The following is a 24,328-nucleotide window of genomic DNA, read 5'->3' on the forward strand; positions in this document are numbered from 1 at the left end:
TAGATGGTGGTGAGGCGCTGTCCACGGTGCTGAACCACACCTAACACTTCCTTTCAGTTCCAGGTGAGTTACCTCCTTCCTCCAGCCTGGTCCGCTTGCTCTGAGAATCTCCCCCCACCCAAGGTCGCTACCACAAGTGACCTGAGTGGCAAAGGTCCACATCTTCTCCTAAGGTTCTGCCTCCCCATATCCCAAAGTGGCTAAAATCCAGGTTGGGGAGCAGAGGCTCTCAAAGGAACAACATGTCTGGTCCCTGCCCTCCAGCCCCCATTGACGCAGAAAATCTTCAACTTCAGCCAAGAAAAAGTCCAGCTGCTGGGCTCCATCACGTTGTAGCTGAGGCTTTCATGGTCCCAGGTTGACCCCTGCTCTCCTTTTGGGTTCCGGACAGGGTGTAGACAGGCTGCCTTCTCTGGCCACAATGTGTGCCGGTTCCAGTATCGGGGGAAGCTGGCTTTGGAGAAGCTGCAAGTGGCCGATCACTGTGTATTTGCATGCACTGCCTGTTCCCTCCCCCTAGAACAGTTTCTGATCAGGTGGAATTAGGGCCGAGGGGAGGATAAAACAGAGAGTATCACCCCTACTGTACAGTCCAGCTAACACAGGCCCAGAGAAAACCAGAAATCTACCCACTGTGTCAGGTCAGGTCTAATTCCCCAGTCAACACCAGGCCAGCAGAGCAGGTGAATGTTCTCCCAAAGAATGAGAGATTGGGCGGGGAGGAGGGGGCTCATGAGGCTGCAGCCTAGAATCTGCTTAAAACAGTGTCCCCAAGGCTATGTGTTTGGGGCGTGGCTGGATCTCCAAGGGAAGGTTTTATAAGAAAGAAAACTTTTTGGCCCTGGCAGGAATTTGTTTGCAGAGCAGTTAAAGTTCACAAAGCACTTTCTCAACCACTCACCTCCTTAGCTCTGGCAGCAGGCCCATGTGCCAAGGACTATTCTCCCATTTCACAGGGAAGGAAGCTGAGGTTCAGTGAGGTGAAGTAACTTGCCCAAGGCCACCCTGGGAGAAAGCAGCAGCAGGTGAACTTGAACTCTGGATATGGGAAGCCCCATTCTCCTTATTCTCACGCCCCAGGCCACCTTACTCAGAAGGGGAGGGGAGCTGGCAGAAGACAGGGGGGCCAGAGGCCCTCTCGGTGCAAAAATGTGGGGGCCTGAGACTGAAGCTATAGGGATTCAGGGCCAGACTCAAAGAAGGGAGATGGGTGTGTATACCCACACGCACACACCCCTAAGCCCTGCACACCTGCAATCGGTACTTTCAAGACTGGCATATCTGGCCTTAGGTAAGGCAGCAGCACCATCTTCGCAGGCAGTGCACCAACTCTTACCCTCTTGCTGTCCTTTCTACCATTTCTAACCGAAGCCTCTGCCCTCTGTCCTCCAAGCCTTCAGGGGCAGCTGTGACCAGCAAGGCCCCATATACAGGGAGACACCTATCTACTATATGCTGAATCCAGTAGGGAATTTGAATCCTTCCCTGTGCACCTCAAAACCACATCAATACGTGGGGTACTGAGTACCTGTGGTGTGTCCGGTGCCTGACACAGAATAAACTTAACTCTATGGAGTGGGCATTATTATGTCAATTTAAGGAAAAAAAATTTTATCAAGATTCAGAGAGGTAAATAACTTGCCCAAGGCCACTCAGCTTGCCAGTGGTAGAAACAGGTTTAAACTCAGGTTCTGCCTGTACTTTTTCCAACCATGCCCACTGCTCCAGGCTGGTAGCTGTGAGATGGGGGTGGCCAGAGAGGACTGAAGGGATTCTGGAAAGGTACCCTGGAGGCAGAGCACTTCTGAATTGCCCTGGACCCAGCCTCTGCTCTGCCTCAGTTACCCCACCCTTCCTTAGGTCCATAAGCCCTGCAGGTGCTCCCAACTCCCACATGCCTGCTGCCCCTTCCCCAAACCCCTGTGAGCCTCTCACCCTGACCCCTCTTCCAGAGGCCTGGAGTACCTTTTATGTATCAGGGGAAAATACTAATAAAATCTAATATTTCTTTTGAGTACTAACTGCCCAGAGCTGCACTGAGCGCTTTACATACAGCAACCGATTTCATTCTCATGACTGCCCAACACGCTGGCCCAGAGTTTCTTCCTATTTGACAAATGAGGCAACAAGTTCAATGAGGTCTGGAGCCTGGCTCAGCATCATAGAGCAAAGAAGGGATGGAGCTGGTCACTCTGTACCCAGGCCTGAGCTGCAGACCTTGGTGCTCTGCTGTCTCTCAGAACCCAACTCCAAGTCCATTGCTCTGTGTCTATCATCACCTCTCCTTCTGACTCCTGAGATCCCATGTCCCTGGTGGACAGGGGCCAGGCAGTCCAATCAGGCACTTGAGGACCCCTAGAACCCAGGTCTCTGTCAGCTCTGCCCACTTCCTACCTCATTTCCTTCCTGGCTCCAGAGCCTTCCCACTGTTTCCACACTCCCTTCCCGGCCTAGGCCCTCTCCTTTCAGCCCTTCCTTTCCACCCAAAGGCAACAGGGCGGGGATGCTGACGTCCCTTCCCACACCTGTGCACACAGCTGATCCCAGAACCGAGGTGGCAGGACCCAGGAGGCTGACCCTCGAGAGAAGCACATCATCCCCTCCCCCAACATGGCCTCAGTTTCCTCATCTGTAACTGGAAAATTGTGAAGTGTGGGGGCGGGGGTGACCTGAGTGCAAATCCCTAAGACAGAACGAGCCAACACTGAGGTGGGTGTGAAACAGGACTCTCCTCCTCTCCCTCCTCTACCTCCTCCTTTCTTGATCCCCAGGGCTGATGTTTGGTTGACAGAGTAGATCTCTCTGGATGAGCTTGGGGGTGGGGTTGTAATATAAAAAGGCAGCTGCAATATTATAACATGACTTTACATTGGGGGGAAATAAAACAGATACCCAGTGTTCTCACAACACAGGCTAGAGAGAATCGAGCTTGGCAAAATTGTCTCGGCCATTGGTGGATCAGACTGTGGTGGGGCATGAGGCGGGTAGGGTTACCCGGGGAGTGGGCAGAGCTACTGTGGGGTGAGAGCCCCCATCGGCCCCCTCCCCAGGGCCCCACTTTCCTCTCCCCAGCCAGGCCTCCAGCCCCTGCAGAACCGCAGCCTGGACCAGACATGGCCCCATCCTGGCAGCTCCCCTGGCCCCAGCTCATTAGCCCTGAAAAACCTGCTCAAATCCAGGGGGAGGGTTTTTCAGCTAAAATAGCTCCATCTCAGCTGGCTTTTCCCTCCCTTCCCCACATCATTAGCGAAAGTGCAGCCTCTGCAGCTCCCGAGCTGTGTGGGGTAAGGAATGATCCCTCCACTGCTCCCTGGGGACCCCTGGCCGGGCTGAGGACTAAAGGCTGGGATCTGGCCTGGGGGTGGGCTGGAAGAGCAGACAGAGCTGAAGACCATGAGGAAGCCAGAGGGAGTCCCTGCAGGGCCCCTCCTATCCTGCCCCAAAGGACACTGGGTCCCCCTCAATGAAAATTGGAAGCAATTGCTGTCAGCAGGGCCGTGGTCAGCTGAGAGCTTGCCCTGCACCAGACACTGAGCCAGACACCCACTTGTCCCTGCCCGAGGCTGTTCGGGGTGGGACTCCAAGTTAGACTTTCATCCCAGCGCCCAGGCCCCCTTCTTCGAGCCCCACAGCATCTGCCCCCTCCTCTCGGCCCTGTGGTTCTCAATGGGTGACTCCACTCCAGGCCTTTCCCATCAGGATGCCATGGTAACTAGCTCAGAGGCGGACATGTGAACCCACTGGACTTAATGCTGGAAATACATAGGCCTGGCAGGTGCCCAGCCCCTTTCGGGGTGAGCCTGCCTGGGATGAAGCCACATACAGCTGAGAGACAGAGAGAACAACCGAGTTCTGAATATACTGGTGGAGCTTCTGCATCCAGCTTTACCTGAAAGAAACCTATCCTGGGCTTTTCTGTTAGGTGAGCCCCCAAGTCTGCTTTTTAATTAACCACTTTGAGTTGCATTTCTGTGATTTATAGCTGAGAGAGTAGCAACAAGCGCAAGGATTTTAGCACGCCTCATTTTTTGGATCAGGAAACTAGGCCCAGAGAGGTTAAGCTACTTGCCCCAGGTCACACAGCTATGGATGGGCCAAACCAGTACTCCAGAGTGAAAAGCTCCCAACCGGAACTTGATCCCCCTGAAGTTCCTGGAGGAAGGGGACTGGGGGAGTCTCTGAAGCCATTTTCAGCAGGACAAGGTACAGAAAGGTAACAGGTTGCCATGGTTACCAGCTCACTGTGTGGTCCCAGACAAGCAACCTCACCTCTCTGAGCCTCAGACTGGGAACAAAATGTCTCAACCCTGCAGACCGCAGGTGGCCCTCAGGCAGGCAGGATGGCTGCCTCTTGCCCCCAACCCCAGAGGTCTGTAAGCAGGGGGCTTCCCCAGCCAGGCAACAGAGGCCTCCCACAGCTGTCGGACACTCCCCACCACACACACTCCACCTGGTTTTAAATGTCTCTCAAATACCAAATTCAATTTCGTGTATCCCGCAGCTCTGCAGTGCAGAATTCATCAGATGAGGAGCCTGCTTTTCGGGGAATAATTCATTTTTCCGGTGTTGGAGAGGAGAGTAATTGACCCACGGGGCTGATGCCTCCCTCCCTTTCTCCTTCCTCAGGACCATCTGATTCCAAATGCAGCCCTGAGACTGTTAGGTCAAAGTCACAGCAATAAATAGGACGGAGGGCTTCTGCTTTAATATATTGGATTATTCCACTCGGTGGTGACGAAATACAAGATTTAATTCCCCGAGAAACGCCAGCAGAGAAAATCATTTCCCTGCCTGCTTCTCCCCTCCTTTCTTTTTTTCCTTTTTATTTTTTTCAGGAACAAAATCTTTGTCTTTGTGCAGGTTTTCAGCCTCGCCACACCCTAGGCGACCAGAGACTTCCCCGCACCTGCCCACCCCATCTAGGATCCCTTCTCCCTCGCTGCCCAACTCCCCCTCAATCATGGGTCCCTGAGGACAGAGGTTTCTCTTTGAATTTAGATGACATTATGGTGCTTAGCACATTGATCAATTACAACAATAAGCCCGGGGAAAAGACCAGTTAGTACCACAGCTCCAACTGATGGGACAGGAAGCTAAGCGCTGGCTAAGAAAGTAATTTACCTTCCTACTACTCCTCAGATCAAGAGTCCACTCACTGCTTCCTCCAGGAAGCCTCCCCTGATTAAGGTCCAAGTTAGCCGCCCCTCCTCTGGGTTCCCAAAATACAGTGGGCTTCCCCCTCACAGACCTTTTATTATTAGATGGTAGTCGACAGACCTGTGCATTTTATTTATTTAACAAACTTGTCATAGCACTTGCTATGTGCAGGCCCTGATCCAAGTGCTTTCCAAATATTAATTCATTTGATCCTCATAACAACCCTATGGTAGAAACCCTATGACTGGCCCCATTTTACATGCGAAGAAACTGAAGCACTGACTGGTTATGTGATTGGCCAAGGTCACACGGGTAGGGATGGCCAGAACTTGGAATCCAGGTGTCTCGTCCTTTAGTCTGTGAGCTCCCAAGGGACAAGGACCCCATTGGTTCACTAAACCCAGAGGCCCCAAACCCTCCAACAATCCCACCACTTACAGGACTGAAATCCCCGTGAAAGTCACATGGGAAAGCCCCTGGGTGTGGAGAGAATTCCAGCTCTGGAGTGAGACAGATGTCAGCTGGATTCCAGCTGTGTGACCTTGGGCGAGACTGCGCTGCTCTGAGCCCCAATTCTGTCACCGTCTCTCAAATAGGAATGAAAATAGTACACAGGCGTGCTAGGAGGATTAAATAAAGCCATGCACCAACGGCGCTTTGAACACATAGTGAGCACTCAGTAGGTGTGAAAGATCATGGACTATCAAATGAGGGCTTTGGGGATACTTTTGCCACACTCAGAAAAAGAACAAATCCTTATCAATCCAAGTAAATGAAGCAAGCTCTGAGATCTGGATGGAAGGGTGGATTTTTCTTAATAGTAGTAGTAAGATGGGTGAGTTGCCAAGAATTACCGAGAAGAATTTTGCAAAGCACACGCAATCCATTTGCTTCTGGGAGTTACCGAGATGTGGGAGAGTCTGAAACAGGGACTTACTGCACCTGAAACAGCACGTGATGGGTGTTTCAGTCATTCAGCAAGTGTGTATCGAACGCCTTTCAAGTGCGTTGAAGGCTCATGGTGGGGGGAGGGGCACGAGCCTTGGGGGCCCTTGGACCCAGGCTTCATCTCAGCTAGCTCTGCAGCTTACAGCTTTGTGACCTTGACCATGAGCTCCACCTCTCAGAGCCTTGGCTTCCTCGTCTATAAATTGGGATGACAAAATGGAGCTTTGCTGGGGGAGCCAATAACGTAGCCAGTGTAGGAGTTGCAGAGGGAGCTGTTCCCTCCTGCTTCTCAATAAGAGCAGCCCCAGCCGCAGCAGTCAGCCTCATCCCATCGGCCTCCCACCCTGTGCAGGCAACCTCGGCAGCACCGGGAGCTGGGCCTGGAACCTAGCTCCTCGGAGCAGCAAAGCAGGTAGGCAGGTGTGGTTGCAAGTCCCACTTTGCAGATAAGGATTAGGGGCAAAGTCAGGTGAAATCCAAATGTTTCTGCCTCCAAATCCATGCTCTTAACTGTGGACAAGCAGCCTCCCTGATTCCTGGGAGAGGAAGGGAGGAAGGAAAGCAGGGTGGGAAGGAGGCTGGAGACCCCTGCATGCAGGTTCATTTATCAAAGGCGACCCCAGAATGGAGCCCACACGGCTGAGACAGGTCACAGAGAGATCCCCTGTGGGAGGAAAAGTAGGGGAGGGTGCCAGGCGGCCTGGGATGGAGATGGGGGAGTGATGAGAGAGCACTGGGACCTCAGGGAGCAAATGCCTGGTGTGTGTAGGGGGTCAGGAATTCCCGGAGCCTCCCTCTGTGTCTTACAAACATCACCTGGGTGGGTGGGTCCATGCTCTTCATCTCCACTTCTTTGCCTCCAGCCCCCTCCCTAATCCAGGCAGTTCTTCCTTACATCTAACAGAAATCTTTCCCGCTGCATCACGAACAGACCCTGGCTGAAGCACTAGGAGATGCCCCCGGCACTGCCCACCCCATCTGCAGAGCTGGTGGCGGCTCCTGGCTTAGGGCGGTAATCCTGCTGACAATTAATTGGCTTTTGTTGGAGGAGAATGAATACCATCTCATCTTTTTTTTTTTTTTTTTTTTTTTTTTGCGGTACGAGGGCCTCTCACTGTTGTGGCCTCTCCCGCTGTGGAGCACAGGCTCCGGACACGCAGGCTCAGTGGCCATGGCTCACGGGCCCAGCCGCTCCGCGGCATGTGGGATCTTCCCGGACCGGGGCACGAACCCGTGTCCCCTGCATCGGCATGCGGCCTCTCAACCACTGCGCCACCAGGGAAGCCCCCATCTCATCTTAATCTTCATTATTCTCCTTGTTCAGCAGAGTCAACACAAGATTAGGTTTAATTTATGGGGAAAAAAATAGCAAAGTCATTACTCACCAGATCAGGATTGGATCTGCCTGGGTGTTCTGTGTTCACTGCAGGCAAGGGGCCACGAGGAAGGCCCAGAGTTCTGCTGAGGTGGGGACAGACTCGCGGGGGGAGGTGAGGCCCCCAGACCCCTTTGAGGCTGGGTCCCTGGAGACCACCAGCCCTTTCCAGTCTTAGAGGACTCCGGCCTCGGAGGACTTAGCCTCCTAAATGTTTCTCAGGAGCCTCTGGCATAGAGCAGCCCCAAAGCAGGGCAGGGGGCTCAGCTTCTGTGGACCGAGACCTAGCCCCAGTCAATGGAAAGCAATCAGGATTTGGATTCAAATCCTGACTTCTGAGGCCCCTTCCTCTGCAGAGAACTGGGCCTAACCAGCCCCGCCAGGGGACTCCCTTGACAATGCTGACACCTAGTGGTGCTTAGAGGAACTGGTCCTTCCCTCCCTCCTCCTTCTAAGTCCCCAGATAAGCTATACCATGTATACAAAAACCCAGATTTACAAAGTAAACAGATCAGAAAGGGAAAGAGGGACTTTTATCCATTTCAGAATGGTTAAATAGATTTCCACCAAGAAGTCTAAAAGAAAAGTCGGGAATTCCCTGGCGGTCCAGTGGTTAGGATTCTGGCCTTTCACTTCTGTGGTTCAGGTTCAATCCCTGGTGGGGGAACTACCTGCAAGCCGCACGGCAATCAATCAATCAATAAAAGGAAAATCATTTTACCTTCCCTGATCCCTTAATCAAAATAGCTCCTCCTTCTGTCTGGGGCAATGATATGCAGAGAAGCCCTGGAGCCCCACAGTCCTTGTCATTTCCAACTCTTTCCATTCCTCCTGCCCTAGCTCTGTCCTCTGGCACGTGCCCATCTTTGACCCTGTACCACAGAGAAGTGGCTAGGGACAGCTCAACTACTTACTCATCATATGACCCTGGGCAAGTTATCCAACATCCAAGTCTGAGCTCTTTCATTTATAAAATGGGAATATCGCTATCTACCAGAGAGGGCCGTTGAGCAGATTAAATAAGCCTGTGTGCGTAGCACAGGAATCGGCACAGTAAGGCCTCAGCAAACGCCTGTCGTCCTCACTACCATCATCATTATCATCCTGTTCATCCTGCTACTCATGGGAAATTTGGTTTCATCAAGTAAACTGTAAGCTTCTGAAATCTAACTCCCCAACCCAGCTCCTGCTAGATAAAGGTTTTTCCTTAAAGGACACTGATATCGCATCTGCTTCTTGTAGTGTTTATATCTTATAAGACAGAGCACACAGTTGGTGCTCAGGAAACCCTCAGGATTGCCTGCCTACATCTCCAACCTCATGTCAAACCACTTCCCCACTTGCTCACTGAGCTCCAGCCATGCTGGCTGCCTTTCTGATCCGTAAGTAAGTTCATTCCCACCTCACGGCCTTTGCACTTACTGCTCCTTCAGTGTTCTTCCGCCAGATATCTGGTTTCTCATCATCATTCAAATGTCACGTCCTCAGAGAGATCCTCCCTGATCACCTTGACCAAAGTAGCACTCCCACCCTCACTCTCTACTTCGTTTACTGTACTATAGAGGTCAAGTGCCTAAGTGGCTGGGTAGAATTCCAGTTCCACCACTACCTAGCTGTGTGGCCTCAGATAACTTGCTTTATCTCTCTGTGCTTCAGTTCTCTCATCTGTAAAAATGGAAATAATAATGGTTCCCACTTCAGAAGGTTATCATGATGAATCAATATATATACAAAGGTCTTGGAGTAGTGCCAGGCATGTCTATTAAGTGCTATATCATGTTGGTAATTATCCTATTTATTTAACTGCATGTGTTTATGTTTCTCCATCTAGACTGTATATTCCAGGAGGACAGAGGCCTCGTCTGTTTTATCCCTGCCTGGCAGAGAGTAGGTGCTCAAAAACATCGGTTGATTAGAAAGGATCTTAGGGGCCATGCAGGCCTCTCTCTCCTTAATCACGTTCTGGTGCCTTTGAGCCGTGTGGCCGACCTCTCTGCCATCTCTGGCTTCCACACTCCTCGGGGCCCTGAGGCGCCCCCTGCTGGACAGCGTGTAGGTTTTTCCTCGAGGGAAGGTGATAGCTGCCTCCTGTAACTGTCAAGTTTCCACGCCTGCCTGGCTCTGCCTCTAGAGTAGGGACAGTAAACTGAAGGGTTTGGAGCACGCTCTCTGGAGCCAGACGCACCTGGATCAGAGCTTGCGCTTCTCCAGTTACTCTGGGTGTCACATGCCAGGAAAGTCTCTCGTCCTCAGTCTCCTCGTGTGTAGAAGGGGGTAGCCATACCCTTGTCCCCTTCCCCGTATTCAACTGGGTGACAGGACATACCCCGTGCACAGTGAGCCTTGCGGGCCCCCCTTCCCCCAGCGTCAGCCCTCGGATGACCCACAAGAAGCTGTCTCGTCTTCCCAAGCTAAACATCACCAGCGGATCCAGCGGTGCCTCCAGTGACAGACACGCAGGGACGGTCGGCACCACCCCCTTATCCAAGCCCCTCAGGTCTCCTCTGTGGGCCCCATGCCCTCGGGGGAGAGTCTGGCCCCTGGCCTCCTGGCTCTTTCCTCTGAGAGCCGGCAGCTGGCTGGAGGCGGCCTTGCTGGGCTTGCATCCTCCTACACACTTGCCCCCCACCTCCCTGGCTGCTGCGTCTCCCCCGTCGTGACCCCAGAAGCTGAGGTTTCCCTGGGCCTTCTCCTGACTCACTCCACACTTGTTCCCAGCTCTCACCAGTGCCCTTGGCTTTGACTGCTGGCCACAGACACTGCAACTCCTCTATCTCCAGCCCAGAGCCGCAGATTCCTTATGGCCCTCTTTCCTGAATGCCTCCTGGGGAGAGCTCCCCCCACCTACAGCACCTTTCATGCCTCCCATATTCCCGCCCTGACATCCAGTCCTCTGGACACCTGGACCCAGACTCCTGGCCTCTCACATCCACCGCTCCTCTCCATCCAGCCTCCTCCTTCAGCCCAGGCGTGGGCTCTGGTCCTCTCCTGACTCATCCCCACCTGTTTCCCAACACGCTCATCCTAGGCCCTCCTCACCCGAAAGCGTTGCTTTGCCTGTCACTCCTGCACATAAACCTGGGAGCTCATGGGGGTGACCCACTTCCTCCATGGCTCCTCATCAAACTGGGCTCCCAGGGCGAAGCATCGCTTCTCCTGTCTGATCGGCCACTCAGGTGGGTGTGGAGGATGCCCCTCCCACTGGACTGTGAAAACCCCTAAAAGGACCAATGGTGCTCATGGAACAAGGGGCTGTGCCTCCACCTTCAGACCGGGAGTCCTCAGGGATTTGTCTTTCCTTGTCTGACAGGATGCTCCCAGGGCAGGGGCTATGCCTCCACCATTAGACTGGAGGCCCCCGTGACACTGGATATATCCCTTCCCCAGAGGTCCCATCCTCGATGTGGCCAAGCTGGTGACTCTTCCTGGGACAAGGAGTGTCTGACTTACCCCTGCAACTTTAGGACCCTGTGCTGGGCCTGGCCCCTGGTTGGGGCGTCAGGAATCATGAGTGAATGAATGAGCCAATGAGCAAATGCAGGCAGGCTCCAGCTTAAACTCTGCAAGCCCACCTGACCAGCAGGTGGCATCAGGGCTCAGAATCAAAGGAAAGCTGGAGGGGCACGGAGATTTTATTGGTCATCCTTTAGGAGAGGAGAGAAGATGTTTCAGACCCTCACCCACCCCCAAGACCAGCAGCTGAGAGTCCTGGGGAGGGGGCTGGGTTTGAGAGCTGCTGGGGAGGCCAGAAAGGGAGTTCCTGGTCCAGAGCCTAGCACCACACCCTTCCCTCCACCCCTCCCCTCAAACCAGTACCAGGGGCCAGCCTCTGGGCAGGGCTTGGAAAATGACCAATGAGACCAGATGCTAATGACTCTTGTCCGATCCAATACCAAGCCAAGGAGGACAGCGTGAAGTGGGCATGAACTGAAGAGGGACACCAAGCTGATCCTTCCTGTGCCCCCCAGCCTGTCACCCCCCCATCCCCCACCTCAAGCCACTGGCATCCATCCCTGGGCCCAGGAGAATTGGTACCCTAGATGAGATGCTGCCAACACCCACCATCCTGCCTTCAGGAAAAAAAAAAAAAACGGGGAGAGGGATCAAGAGAGGCCAGGAGGGGGGGCCCACACACACACTCGGTTCTGGCTTCTGGGCAGCTTGGGTGTCAGTCGGGCGCCAGGCCCAGCTCCCCGCTCCCTGGCCTCACAATCCCAGCCTTTGTCCAGCGGGACCAGGCCCGGCTGGCTCTGCACCCGCCCAAGGGCCCCTGGAAACCAGAGCAGCTGGAACCCCACCAAGTATTTTTCCAGGCTGGGCCAGGGGCCCTCAAGAGACAGAGACTGAACAAAGGGAGGGGAGTTCATTCATCCCTGTGTTCATTCATTCCTTCCTCCGACAAATAATATTTATTGAGCGCCCATTTTCGTGGCAGGCACAGTGTTAGGTGCAGGGGATTCAGCAGCGGCGGGCCCAGTGTAGGCCCACGCCCTCACCCATCTTATTTTCTAGATGCAAATATATACCAACAAAACCCATCTTTCCCTCTGAGGGGGCTGGTCTTCGAGCATGGGACGGGAGAGGAGTGCGCCGGGTGCGGAAGGTCAGGATGCTACCGACTAAGCCCTATCTACCCCCGCGCCTCTGGCCCTCCAAGGCAGCTGGGGGAGGCTGGAGGAGGGGTCACTCAGGGCTCCACCCACACGCTGCTGTTGGTCACCCGGGCCCCGAACCAGCCCTTCCAGTAGACGCAGTCCTGTCCGCCGTGCTCGAAGCGGACGAAGCGGACGCCCGGCCCATAGTCGGTGAAGGTGTGGGAGATCTGTGGGTGGGGAGTCAGGGGGAAGGGGGAGGGAGGGTCAGGCTCGGAGTCCCGAGGCCTCCCCCAGCCACCCCACCCCGGCGCTCTGACCCTCATCTAGCCCCCTGGATTTCTCAGCGCAGCCTCTCGGCCAGTCCAACCCTGCCCCGCCCACACGGGCCGTGGGCGGGCTATTCACGAGCCCGGCCCCACCGCCCCCGGGCCTCCAAGCTCACCTCAATCCAGCCACCGTCGTCGCTGTCTTGTGGCACTGCCACCTGCCCGCTGTTGAACTCGGCCAGCACGTCCTCGTTCTCTGACAGCAGCTTCACCGTGAGCTCGTACAGGCAGCCGGCGTCTCTGCGGCCCGAGTACCTGCGCCGAGGGAGGGAGGGAGGAAGCGCCCAGGGAAGGCTTCAGCCCTGCTGAGCGGGTACTCTGGGCCCAATCCTCTACAGGAGTTAACCCTGCTGACCGGAAATACCAATGTTCCCATTTTACAGATAAGGAAACCGAGGCCGGAGAGAGAAAGTGACTTGCCCAAACCCAAGGACTAAACCCCAGATGGGCCAGACCCAGTGTTGGGACCAAAGCCAGCCCACAGGGACACTTTTTGTTGGGACAGCAGGTGGATATTAAAAAACAAAAACAAAAAAAATTGCCAACATTTAAAACTCAGGAGGGGAGATGGATTTTCACCTTCTCCTGAAAACCCATGGTCACGTGACTGCAAGCTCTAGAGTAGGGAGGCAGCAGTCTCTCAAGCAGAGTAGCCGGTTCCAGTTCGCCCCTGAACCCCGCTCCCCTTCCCCCACGGCCGCTCACCAGTCCTTCACCACGATGGCCGGCTGAGTGGTGTCCAGCAGCTCCTCCCAGTAGCCCTCAGCCTGCAGGTCAATGACCTGCGCTTTGCGACACCACCTGGGAGACTGGGGGTTAGGACTGAGTGGAGGTCCCCTCCCCCCCCTTCTCATCCATCCCCCTTCTCCTTACTCGAAGGAGGAGGCGAAGTACTTCTTGACACTCTCGTCGTGGATGAATTCCACCCCGCAGTCTCCGGGCAGCTCCTCCACCCTCCAGCCGTCCCCACCGTGCTCCACGTCGCACCAGCCCTCCAAGTCCTCTGTAGGAACACCACAGCCCCACGCTGGTCACCCAGCCCCTGCGAGGGTGTGGCAGGGTGGCTCTTGCCCCTATCGTGGGGGGGAGGATGAACGTGGTCCTTGAATGGTGTCGCGGTGGGCAGACGATGGTGGGCGTGAATGGTGAGCACTTCCTGTTTGTCCCCAGCTTCTCTCTCCCTCCCAGGAGGGTCCTCCGCGGGGACTGTCTTGCCCCAGCTCCCTGGGGGGTGGAAGGATCTGGGAGAGAGACAACTCCCGCCCGCCTCCCCGACTTCCCCCGCCCCGGAGCAGGACAGGAGGATAATACTACAGTCTGTACTGGGGCTACTCTGTGCTGGGCACTGCGCCAAGCGCCTTATCTCATCCACCCCTCAAAGCAGGCTGGCCTTGTTACTGCCCATGGTACAGAAGGGGAAGCTGAGCTCCCCAGGCCGGGCTGACGGGGCGCGACCCCTCACCTTCCCCGCACGGGTTGCGTAGCAGGTTGCGCCGCCTCTTGCTCAGGAAGTAGAACTGCTGCCAGTGGTCGCGCTCTTCCTCGGGGCCGCCCTCGGGTACCAGACCCTCTTGCTGACACTTGAGCAGCCACAGGGGAGAGCCGTCGACCAGCTCCTTCCAGCGCAGGCACACCAGGCGGCAGGCCTGCACCAGCTCGGCGGCGGGCAGCTCGGCCAGCACGCGAAGCAGCAGCGGCTCGGGCAGCTCGTCCAGGTACGCGGCCTCCTCCTCCTCCCCCTCGTCCTCGGGCCGCTCCTCCCCGCCGCTCGCCTCCTCCGCGCCGGCCTCCTGCTGCTGCTCCTCCGGGCTCGCCTCCTCCGGCTGGCCCACGCTCTCTGCGGGCGGGCGGGCGGGGCGCGGCTGAGACTCCCCCCAGACTGCCCCCGCCGCGCGCCACGGCCGCGATGTGAAAGGCGTCCGCCCCCACCCGCGCTCGGACAGTCCTCAGCGGGCGCCGGAGTTTCCGTGACCAGAGCCTGGGACCCTGTGGAGGAGGCCCAGGAGCCCGGGGCCACAGATCAGCTCCAAGTCTGAAGAGTGGCCTCAGAGGCCTCAGTTTCCCCTGCAGTGCCAGTAAACCCCATACCTGAGCCGACAGCAGGAACTGATGATACTCCTGACACAGTGAAGCCCTCTCAACGGCCCTCTAAGATCCCTGCTCCGGCCCCCTCCTCAGGGGAGCCCTCCCCAACTTCCCCTACTACAGCATCCTCTCACCTCACCGCTGGGAGTTCCGTCCTTCCTAGCTTTTGTCCAAGGGTTTGACGGTTTATAAACACCTTTCCCGGGGACTAGACTGAGGGAATGAGGGCAGGAACCGGGACTGGGAAACTCACTGCTTCATCCCCCATGCTTGGCATCTGGCGCCCTGCCTGGCTCCCTGTCACTTAGCAAGTGTTAGGCACCATTCTGAGCGTTTTAATTTTTACTCTTTAAATCCTCACAGCATCTCTTCTAGGTTGTCCCTATCACCATCCCTATTTCCCTGATGAGGAAACAGGGACAGAGAGGTAAAAACACCCAGGATCACGCAGCAAGTGAGTGGTCGGAGCCTGGATTCGAACCCAGGCAGTCTGGCTCCAGAGCCACCTTTAACCATCACAACCCTGAGAAAATGATTCGTTGAGTTGAGGGTTATGATTTTGATTTCACAGATGAAAATGCTCAGGTTCAAAGATGGGGAGCGACCTGCCAAAGGTCACACTGCTGGTATTCAGGCAGGGGATGCGGGGATCTGAGGCCTGAAGGGAAAGGAGAACAGGGGCTTGGGGATGGGGGAAGGAAGCTCGTTAAAAGAGAACATGTATATCAAATAGGGAGATGTAGTAAGTGCTCGGGAAAGAAGGTTTCTTCACTCCTTTTCCTATTCCTGGCCCTCAGCTTCCTCGTCTGTAAAATGGGGGTAATCCCAGGCCAATCAGACAGTCATCTGATGTTCAACTCTTCTGAGGAGGGGGCAAGGGCATTCCAAATTATGAGAAGAGGGACTGATATCAGGAGCTGTGGGCTGGACTGTCTCCTGGATCCTGGCTGGCCTCAGCTGGGCCATTGAAGTCTTGAATAAGTGGATACCGAGTGGAGGAGGGAAAGACAGTGTGGAGGTGACAGAGCCACTCTGGGTGATGGGGGAGGCCACTGCTCTCAGACCTAGGACAGTGGGGGTGGGGGAGTCCTAAGTGCTGGGCCCTGGAAAGCCAAGGTGGTGGTGGAAACAGGCCAGGCACCAGGGGAGGAACGAGCAGGGCCTAGACCCAAGACTGGGTGTTGCCAGAACCTGGGCGGCCAGCCCTTCACCTCCTCATATGCAGCATTTCCCCACTGCGCACACTCTCAGCCCCCTGAGAGCCCAATCAGGGTTTACGTCTTTGGAGCCCAGAGCACACAGTGAGTCCTCAGTAGATCTTATTTAGTGAATCTTATTATTCAGCACAGTCCCTTCATTGTTAGTTTTTTGTTTTGTTTTGTTTTTTTTGCCACATCTTTATGATGTGGGGCTTCACACTTCCCTTTTGGCAAGGAGGAAACTGAGGCCCAGAGAGTCTTACTGACTTCTCCCAAGTCACACCACAGAACTGTGGGATGGCGGAGAGGAAAATGCCTGCCCTGAAGCCATGTCACCTGCCCATCTTGCTGCCCACAGCTCTCTGGGGAGCTGGGCCCAGTGCCCTCACCTCTCCACCCCTCCCCCTGCCCTGCCCTGCCCTGGCCCTGGTGGACACCTGATGCTCCCCCGAAAGGTGCACCTCGCCCAGTCCCCTCTCCTGGCCCCAGGCCTGGCACTCAAGGCCCCAGATCTGATTACAGGCCCCCCCACCCCCTCTTGAGCACACACAACTCCCCACATTGTTGCCTTCGGAAAGTTATCTGGCCCCTGGAAGCTGCCTCCGAGGCTTATTCACTCACCTGGATTGGGCCCCTGAGTCCAGGGAATAGCTGGGCCCTGGGAAGAAGCAGGAACCCATTCTGGGGCCCTATAAAGGGTGGGGCAAGGGGGCCACGGATTGGGGGCAAGAGCGGAAGGAGGTAGGATTTTCAGGGCTGGAGGGACGGGGTGGGGAGCTCGGCTGCCTGAGTGAGCATCAGTCTGTTTCCCATTGTCTCCCCAAGCAACTGGCCACTCTCAGATGGGCCTGGTGAGGAAGGGGTGGGGGCAGGTCTTGTGCCCACCCCGACTCAGCAGGCAACCCCTACAGGCCCAGCGGAGAGTTCTAGAGATGGGGAGCGGGGGACCTTTGGTGCCAGACAAGATGACTGGGCAGTCTCAAAGGGCCCTGAGCATCGGCTAGAGCTGATGTCCCAACTCTCCCTCACCACCAGCCTGGTTCCCACTGGGCATCCAGCCACCCAAAGGAAGGACAGCCCCTCCAGACAAGGCATCCCAGGAGGAAGGCTGGGATGGGGTGAGGAGAAGCCAGTAACCCCAAGAAATTCATGGAGATTCAGGCATCTCACGGCCCAGAGTTGGCAAATGGAAGAAGCTGATGGAATAAAAAGGCTTGTGGCCTCTTCCATCCCAGATAGGTCCCAGACCCGGGTCCAATAGACCCTCAGGAGGTGGGAACGTGGGATTACTCATACGCTATTTCCCGGGTGAATGGGACCCGGGAGTCCTCCCTCTCTGCCTGTCATCTCTCAAGGCCTCCAGCAGATCAAGACACCAGACAGAGGACTGTGCTCCTTTGAGACTGTCTCAAGGGCTTTGCTTGGGTGAAAGTGTGTCGCTCTGTGTATCGGGGCCCCCTCGCTCTCTGATGCCCCCTCTCCGTAGCACTCGCCCGCCTGCCCCGGTCACCCCTCCAGGGCTGAGCGAGTGGATCCGGCGGCGGCGGCTACCTGGGTCACCGTCTCCGTCCATCGCTGCAGAGCGCTGTCGCGAGAGGAGGAGGACCCGGAGCGCTGCGGGCGGGCTGTCCGAGTCCCGCGGCGGCGGCGGCGGCGGCGGCGGCGGCGGCGGCGAGTCCAGGCGCTGCTCACGTCTGGGTCGGGTCCCGGCCGGACGCGCCTCTTAAAGGCCCCCGCCTCCGCCCCCGCCCCGCCTTTGGCCCCGCGCCGGGACGCCCCACAGTCCGGAGCGATCGGCCCGAGGCCTGAGGCTCCCGGTTCCTTGGCGGACCCAGGAGGCCAAGAAAGGTCGGGAGTCGTTTCTTTTTTTTTTTTTTTTTTTTTTTTAATGGGGGCGGGTGGGAGTCCGATTCGGGGCGTCTCCCAGCACCCTCCTGGGGTGGCTGCTGGGAGGAGGCTGGGAGAGTCTGGGAGAGTCTGGGTCATGCGGAGGGTGTGGGCAGAGGCTCCTCCCGGCACGACACCGCCCCGCCCCAGGTAATTTTCCTACATCCGTGGGGGGCGCACCCCAAGCCGGGTGCTCCCCGCGGGCCGGGGACCGGAGCGGGCCGTGGAGGCGGGGCCGGGGCGGGGCTCGGCGGACTGGGGCGGGGTTGTATCCACCGGTGACCGCAGGCGGAGGCTGGCTCAGCCCCTGCTACGGAGCGGGATCGCACAGCGGTGGCAGAGGGCAGGTGACCGGCGGGAGTGGGCGCGGGGAGCGCCGGGGCGGGGACGCGGGGTGCGGGGGCCGGGCGGGCGGGCGGGCTCGGCGGTTCCGGGCCCAGCAGCAGTGCGCCGAGGGAGGCCCGCGCGGACAAGGCCCAGGCGACGGGGTTGCGCGGCGCGGCCTCGAGAGGCGGCGCGAGCAAGAACCAGAGCTGGGGTCGCCATCGATGCGCAGGGGTCCAAGCCTAGACTTTGGGAAACATTTGAAAGCCACGAGGAGGGATGGGAAGTCGAAGGCGCGCGGGGACACCCGGGGCTGGAGCCCAGCCACGGGGATGGGGGTGGGGGTATAGGAAAGCCCGCTCCCCATCGCCCACCTCTTCTCCAGTCCCAGCCAGGCAGAGCATTTACTCCGTGGTCTCGAAAAAGTGGCTAGGGCCCTTGGGACCTCGGTCGGAGACAATGATAATTATCCCTGCCCCCCCCCCCCCCATATCTCCGCTCCTCCGTTTTGAGGATGGGAGAGAGAATGCGGAAGGTACCAGACAGGCTGCGGGGCTGCGAATTGTGATTTCCATGCTAAAGACCGTCCGACCTATTGAAAAAAGCTGGCTCTAGATTCAGAGAAGGCTCAGGCTCCTTTCCCCTCTGTTCCTGTCTGTGTGACCTTGGGCAGATCCTGATACCTCTTCTGCCTCCTTAGCCTCCCTTAGAGGCTATTGTGAGCTGCCAGTAAAAACAACCAGAGCTCTGAGCTTCTTTACTGAGCTTCTGCTGTGTCCCAAGCTCCTTGTACCCCCTCTAGGAGGTAAGTATTGTTCCTGGCCCCATTTTACAGAGGAGGAAACTGAGGCTCAGAGAGGCCCAGTGACTTTCCTGAGATAGTCAATGGCAGTGCCGGGAGGGAACCTCCACCACCACGGGGTGCTGCGAATATTGGGTCCTGGGGAGAGGATCAGGTCTGTAGTGTAGCTTTCAACAACCACAGGAGAGCCATGGCGGTGGGGAACATCAACGAGCTGCCCGAGAACATCCTGTTGGAGTTGTTCACGCACGTGCCTGCCCGCCAGCTGCTGCTGCGTTGCCGCCTGGTCTGCAGCCTCTGGCGAGACCTCATCGACCTCGTGACCCTCTGGAAGCGCAAATGCCTGCGTGAGGGCTTCATTACCAAAGACTGGGACCAGCCCGTGGCCGACTGGAAGGTCTTCTACTTCCTCCGCAGCCTCCACAAGAACCTCCTGCATAACCCGTGCGCCGAAGGTGGGGTGCAGACTGGGTATGATGTGCCCCCAAACACACAGACTGTCGTGATACCAGCTAACATTCATTAGGCACTTACTATGAGCCAGCCAGGCACTTTGGGGGGTTTAATTCCTTTCTCACAATAATCCTAAGAGGTAGGTACTATTAGGCACCCATTTTTCAGATGGGAAAACTGAGGCCAAGAGTGGCATTGTTCCACTCTTATTCCACTCTGAAGGTTATTTCCCCAGTGACCTTTCCTAGGAGAGGGAATGTTGGCCAGTTGGAATGAATTGTGCCCAAGACACAAGACCAGGAAGTCAGAGCCATATTTTCTTGGCCTGGCTCCCAGACTCCAGGACTAGGCCTACTAGGACTGCCCAGAAGACAAAGGGGGCTTTGCTTATGAGAGAATGAGAGATCCGGTCTTCTTCCCAGCACATTCCAACAAAAGGTAAAACAAAACTTCTGCGGTCATCCAGAGCCCCCTCTTTTCCCTTGCTGTGCTGTAAATGACTAAGTAGACACTTTGACGGCATGAGAACCTCAATCTCTATTATGTGGCCAAATTCTGGAGCAAAATGATAGTAAAACAACCCCAAGTTGTCCACAGCTTTCAGATGCCTGCCTCACTTGACTCCCCAACGGGCATGTTCTTCACCAGCATGTTGACAAACTATGGTCCATAAGCCAAATCTGGCCTAGGAGCTACGAATAGTTTTTATGGTTTTAAAGGGTTATTTAAAAAACAAACAAAAAGGGCTTCCCTGGTGGTGCAGTGGTTGAGAGTCCGCCTGCCGATGCAGGGGACACGGGTTCGTGCCCCGGTCCAGGAGGATCCCACATGCTGCGGAGCAGCTGGGCCCGTGAGCCATGGCCGCTGAGCCTGCGCATCGGAGCCTGTGCTCCGCAACGGGAGAGGCCACAACAGTGAGAGGCCCGCGTACCGCAAAAAAAAAAAAAAAAAAAAAAAAAAAAAATCTTAAACAAACAAACAAAACAAGACACTATGTGATAGAGTCAGCATGTAGCCCACAAAACCTGAAGTATTCTGACCCTTTATGGAAAAAGTTTGCCGGCCCCTGTTCTTGACCCCGGTTTACAGAGGACAAAACCAAGTCTCAGAGAGAGAAAGTAGCTTGCCTAAGGTCACAGAGCCCAGTATTGGTGGAGCCGGGACTAGACCCAGATCTGTCTGACTGGCACCAGAGCATTCCATCCCAGAAGTAGTCTGGTTGTTCCCATCATCAGGATTCCCAGTAGAAATCAGTTACCATGGTGCCTGGCACACAGGCAGCACCTAGTACAAGGCAGGCACTGTTGATGTGCAGGGTTCCCCAGCGCGGGGCTTGAGGGCAGCTGCTGAAATCCAGGGAGAGGTGCCAGGAGCAAGGGGCACTTGGGAGGCGGCCACTGAGGGGCTTCCCTTTGATACGAACTCTGCTTTCCCACCAGAGGGGTTTGAGTTCTGGAGCCTGGACGTGAATGGAGGCGATGAGTGGAAGGTGGAGGAGCTCTCTGGAGACCAGAGGCAGGAATTCCCCAATGACCAGGTCAAGAAATACTTCGTGACTTCTTATTAGTAAGATCCGAGGGGTCTCGGGGCGGGGTGGGGGGAAGCCCAAGTCACTGCACCTTGGGGTCTCTCCTGCTCTGGGAGGGGCAGTCCTAGCCCCCCAGTGCCCTAGTGGTGAGCCCCAGCCCCTCCCACCCCTCCACCCACCCCCAGCACCTGCCTCAAGTCCCAGGTGGTGGACCTCAAGGCTGAAGGGTATTGGGAGGAGCTGATGGACACCACACGGCCAGACATCGAGGTGAAGGACTGGTGAGTGCTTGGGGCGAGGGTTTGGGGGGGCCCTGCCACTCAGGTGCCCCACCCGCACCCTGCCCCCCCATCTCCAAGGCCCTGAAGGGCCCTTCCTCCGCCTGCAGGTTCGCAGCCAGGCCAGACTGCGGGTCCAAGTACCAGCTGTGTGTTCAGCTCCTGTCGTCAGCGCATGCGCCTCTGGGGACCTTCCAGCCAGACCCAGCAACCATCCAGCAGAAGAGCGATGCCAAGTGGAGGGAGGTGTGTGAGCCGGGAAGGGGACAGGGGGCACATTGTCCAAGGCTGAGACTGCAGTCAGACAGGCCCAAGTTGAGATCCCAGTTCTGCTGCTTCTTACCTGGGCTTTGGCTGCTCTGAGCTCTCAAAGATTATCAGTGAGATGATGCCGGTAAAGCCATGTTCAAAAAGATTGACTATTATTAATTACTAATATCAGTTATTACTATTATCTAGGTTAGGGTTCAGTGAACTTTTTCTTAAAAGGCCAGATACAAATAGTTTAAGCTTTGCAGGTTTTACTGTATCACAACTACTCAGCTCATCAGCTCTGCCGTTGTGTTGTGAAAGCAGCTTTAGCAAATGGGCATGACTGTGTTCCAATAAAACTTTATTTACAAAAACTGGCAGTGGGCCCCTAGACCATAGTTTGCCAACTTCTGATCCAGACCAGTGCTCTCCAGTAGACCTTTCTGCAGTGATAGAAATGGTCTGTCTGGGACTTCCCTGGTCTGGACTTGGCGCTTTCACTGCCATGGCCCCAGGTTCAGTCCCTGGTCAGAGAACTAAGATCCTGCAAGCGGTGTAGCACAGCCAAAAAAAAAAAAAAGAGAGAGAAAGAAAGAAATGGTCTGTCTGCCCTGTCCAGTTTGGTAGCCAAGAGCCACATGTGACAATTGAAAACTTAATAAGAGCCAGTTCATAGTACGACTAGGAACTGAATTTTTAATTTTATCCAACTTTAATTAATTTTAACTTAAATAGCCACGTGTGCTCAGTGATGAGTGTATTGGACATCCTTCGGCAGCTTGCAAAATTTCCTTCAGTTCATTTGATCTGCACTTAGATAATCCCGTGGAGTGGACCCAGCAGGATTTTGCTCCATTTTACAGATGAGGAAACTGAGGAGACACAGACAGGGGAGGTGGTCTGCCCCAAATCAGACTGAGGACTAGAATTCCATTCTGCTGACTCTGGGTTGAGCACTGAGACCTCAGCCCATCCTGGTCCCCTCACCCCCTCAGGCAGTACCCCGCTCAGGGTCAACTCCCCTGACCGCTCTCCTTCCCTCCGCCTGCCCCCGCCCCCCAGGTCTCCCACACGTTCTCCAACTATCCACCCGGCGTCCGCTACATCTGGTTTCAACACGGCGGCGTGGACACTCACTACTGGGCCGGCTGGTACGGCCCGAGGGTCACCAACAGCAGCATCACCATCGGGCCCCCACTGCCATGACGCCCCCGAGCCCCCAGCCACCTAACCCCAACTGATAAACTGCTGTCAGAGATGGGCTGGGCTTGGGAAGGGGAGGTAGAGGCCAGGCTCTCCCAGACTTCCTAGTTCATCCTTGCCCCCCCCAGTTGCCTCTTCATGGAGCCTCTTCGTTTGTACAGCCTTCATATGTTATGGGTAGCTAGCTCTCTGCCCGGGGGTCTCAACCTGAATGAGGGGGCCCCTGAGGTTGGGGGGGTGCATGGTGTTCCCCCAGATGCCTCTGAGGGAGGGTCTCCAAGCTCTGCTGGTAACCTAGATCTATGTGTCTACCTTCCCTTGCTGGGTCATTTCTCACTGTCTTCTTTGAGGGCCCTCAGACCTGGGACAGTCAGGACATCTGGCAAGCCTGCGGCTGCCCTGCGTAATGCAGATGCTGAGCGATGATGTAGCTCAGACAGGTCTGGGAGTGGAAGGATGGCTCTGCTGGCCCATCCTCTGCCCCATTCTCTGCCACTCCCAGGCTTTCTCACTCTGTCCGCCTGCTTAGGGAGGTGGCTTTGGTCCAGAGGCTCAGGCCTGGTCTGAGATAGGCAGGCCCAGGGTGGGGTGGGGTCCCGGCCAAGTCTGGACTCTCTTCACTGTCAGTGAAGCCCCAGAAGCCACATGTGTATTAAGTGAGGGCAGGGCTCTCCAAAAGATCCCCCTGGAATCCTGCACACGGCAACCCAGGGCAGGTGAGGGGCAGGGTCGGGCCCTGAGAGCTGGGATGTGTGAGCCCTGGATGAGTGGGATGGGGGGGGCGGTTCAAGGACCACCTGTCCACCTCCATGCCTAGGCCAGGCACTCTGGCTTGGAGAGCATTCCAAGCGCCTACCCTACCCTTGGAACTGCCATTCCCAGGACCTCCCCACCCTGTCGGACCACATTTCTGCCTCTCCTTCCTGCTGGAAAGAGAGCAGTTCTCCTACCCCTGATGCATGTGGCCAAATAAAAGGTGTTCCCAGCCCAACGTGTGCCCTGTGCTTTCTGGGGGAAAAGGCAAACTTCATGGGAGGTCTTGCCCCTTGCCTTAGAAGCTGCAACTTATATGGCTCTGTCCAAGGTACAGAGTGGGGTTGACATTTCAGGAGCCAGACTTCGAAGAATGAGGGTCCTGGGACAGACCCCTGGACAAGCTGCAGACATCTCGCACGCAGCAGCCCTCCAGGACTGCCACCTTCCTCTGGAGGCCTGGCCGCAGGCTGGCAGTGGAGTGTGCAGATATCTTGGGCAACTCTTGCCATCCCAGGCACTACTTACTGTTGTTTTTTTCACTGCCCAGAGCTTTGCTGATAATAGACAAAGCCAAAGAATTTATAATGGTGTCTGGCACACAGTAGGTGCTCAATAACTACTGTTAAATTGCATTATCTGACTCAACAGTGCGCTAGATTAGGGCCTCAACCAGGGCAAGGACTGTTACGGACCAGGGTTCTTGGCCTCCTTAATCAATAGAAATTGATAAGAAGCCAGACAAGAGTTTCAGATAAGGCTTTCCTGGAACCCCTGCTGCCGCAAGAGGGAGTGAAATCAAGCAACAGTTTCCCTTGCTGGATCCCTCGCTCACTCTGGGGGAGTGGAGGAGCTGGTTCCTTGTATAGGGTGAGGGGAGGGGTGGCTTAGGTGGTCTGCCCACCCCTTTGGTGGTGGTGTGTGCAGCGGGCATGTGCAGTACCCTGCTTTTGCTCCCAATGCTCTGTTTTGGGGCTCTTCAGAAGTGGCAGTTGGGTTTTTGGTCTTTTTGTATCTTGTTGTCCATAATTTGCCCCAACTGCACATGCACACAGTTATTTTTAGTCCCTTATAGTTTCTTTGTAGCTTGTCAGCTCAAGGAGATTGTCCAGGTGTGAGCACTGCAGCAAAGGGTCCCAGGTCCCAGCCTGTCTCAGGACCAC

The 24,328-nt window shown here is 55.9% G+C and overlaps 2 protein-coding genes across 2 annotated transcripts; one reads left to right on the plus strand and one right to left on the minus strand.

The window, feature by feature from the left end:
- Positions 1 to 11,527: 11,527 nt before the first annotated feature.
- On the minus strand, positions 11,528 to 17,483 carry FBXO2 (F-box protein 2). Its single transcript, XM_079912738.1, has 6 exons — positions 17,237 to 17,483; positions 13,864 to 14,238; positions 13,275 to 13,404; positions 13,107 to 13,202; positions 12,518 to 12,656; positions 11,528 to 12,302 (listed from the first exon to the last, which is right to left on the minus strand). Exons 1-6 carry the CDS (start codon positions 17,256 to 17,258, stop codon positions 12,168 to 12,170), a joined length of 897 nt encoding a protein of 298 aa, XP_079768864.1. The 5' UTR covers positions 17,259 to 17,483; the 3' UTR covers positions 11,528 to 12,167.
- A 274-nt stretch (positions 17,484 to 17,757) lies between these two features.
- On the plus strand, positions 17,758 to 23,603 carry FBXO44 (F-box protein 44). Its single transcript, XM_079912745.1, is given in 7 exon segments — positions 17,758 to 17,919; positions 18,882 to 19,153; positions 20,591 to 20,717; positions 20,865 to 20,960; positions 21,068 to 21,203; positions 22,272 to 22,404; positions 22,407 to 23,603. Coding segments are annotated over 6 exon segments (801 nt in total). The 5' UTR covers positions 17,758 to 17,919; positions 18,882 to 18,888; the 3' UTR covers positions 22,451 to 23,603.
- Positions 23,604 to 24,328: the final 725 nt, after the last annotated feature.

Source organism: Stenella coeruleoalba (genome assembly GCF_951394435.1).
Source record: "Stenella coeruleoalba genome assembly, chromosome: 1".
In the NCBI taxonomy this organism is placed as follows: Eukaryota; Metazoa; Chordata; class Mammalia; order Artiodactyla; family Delphinidae; genus Stenella; species Stenella coeruleoalba.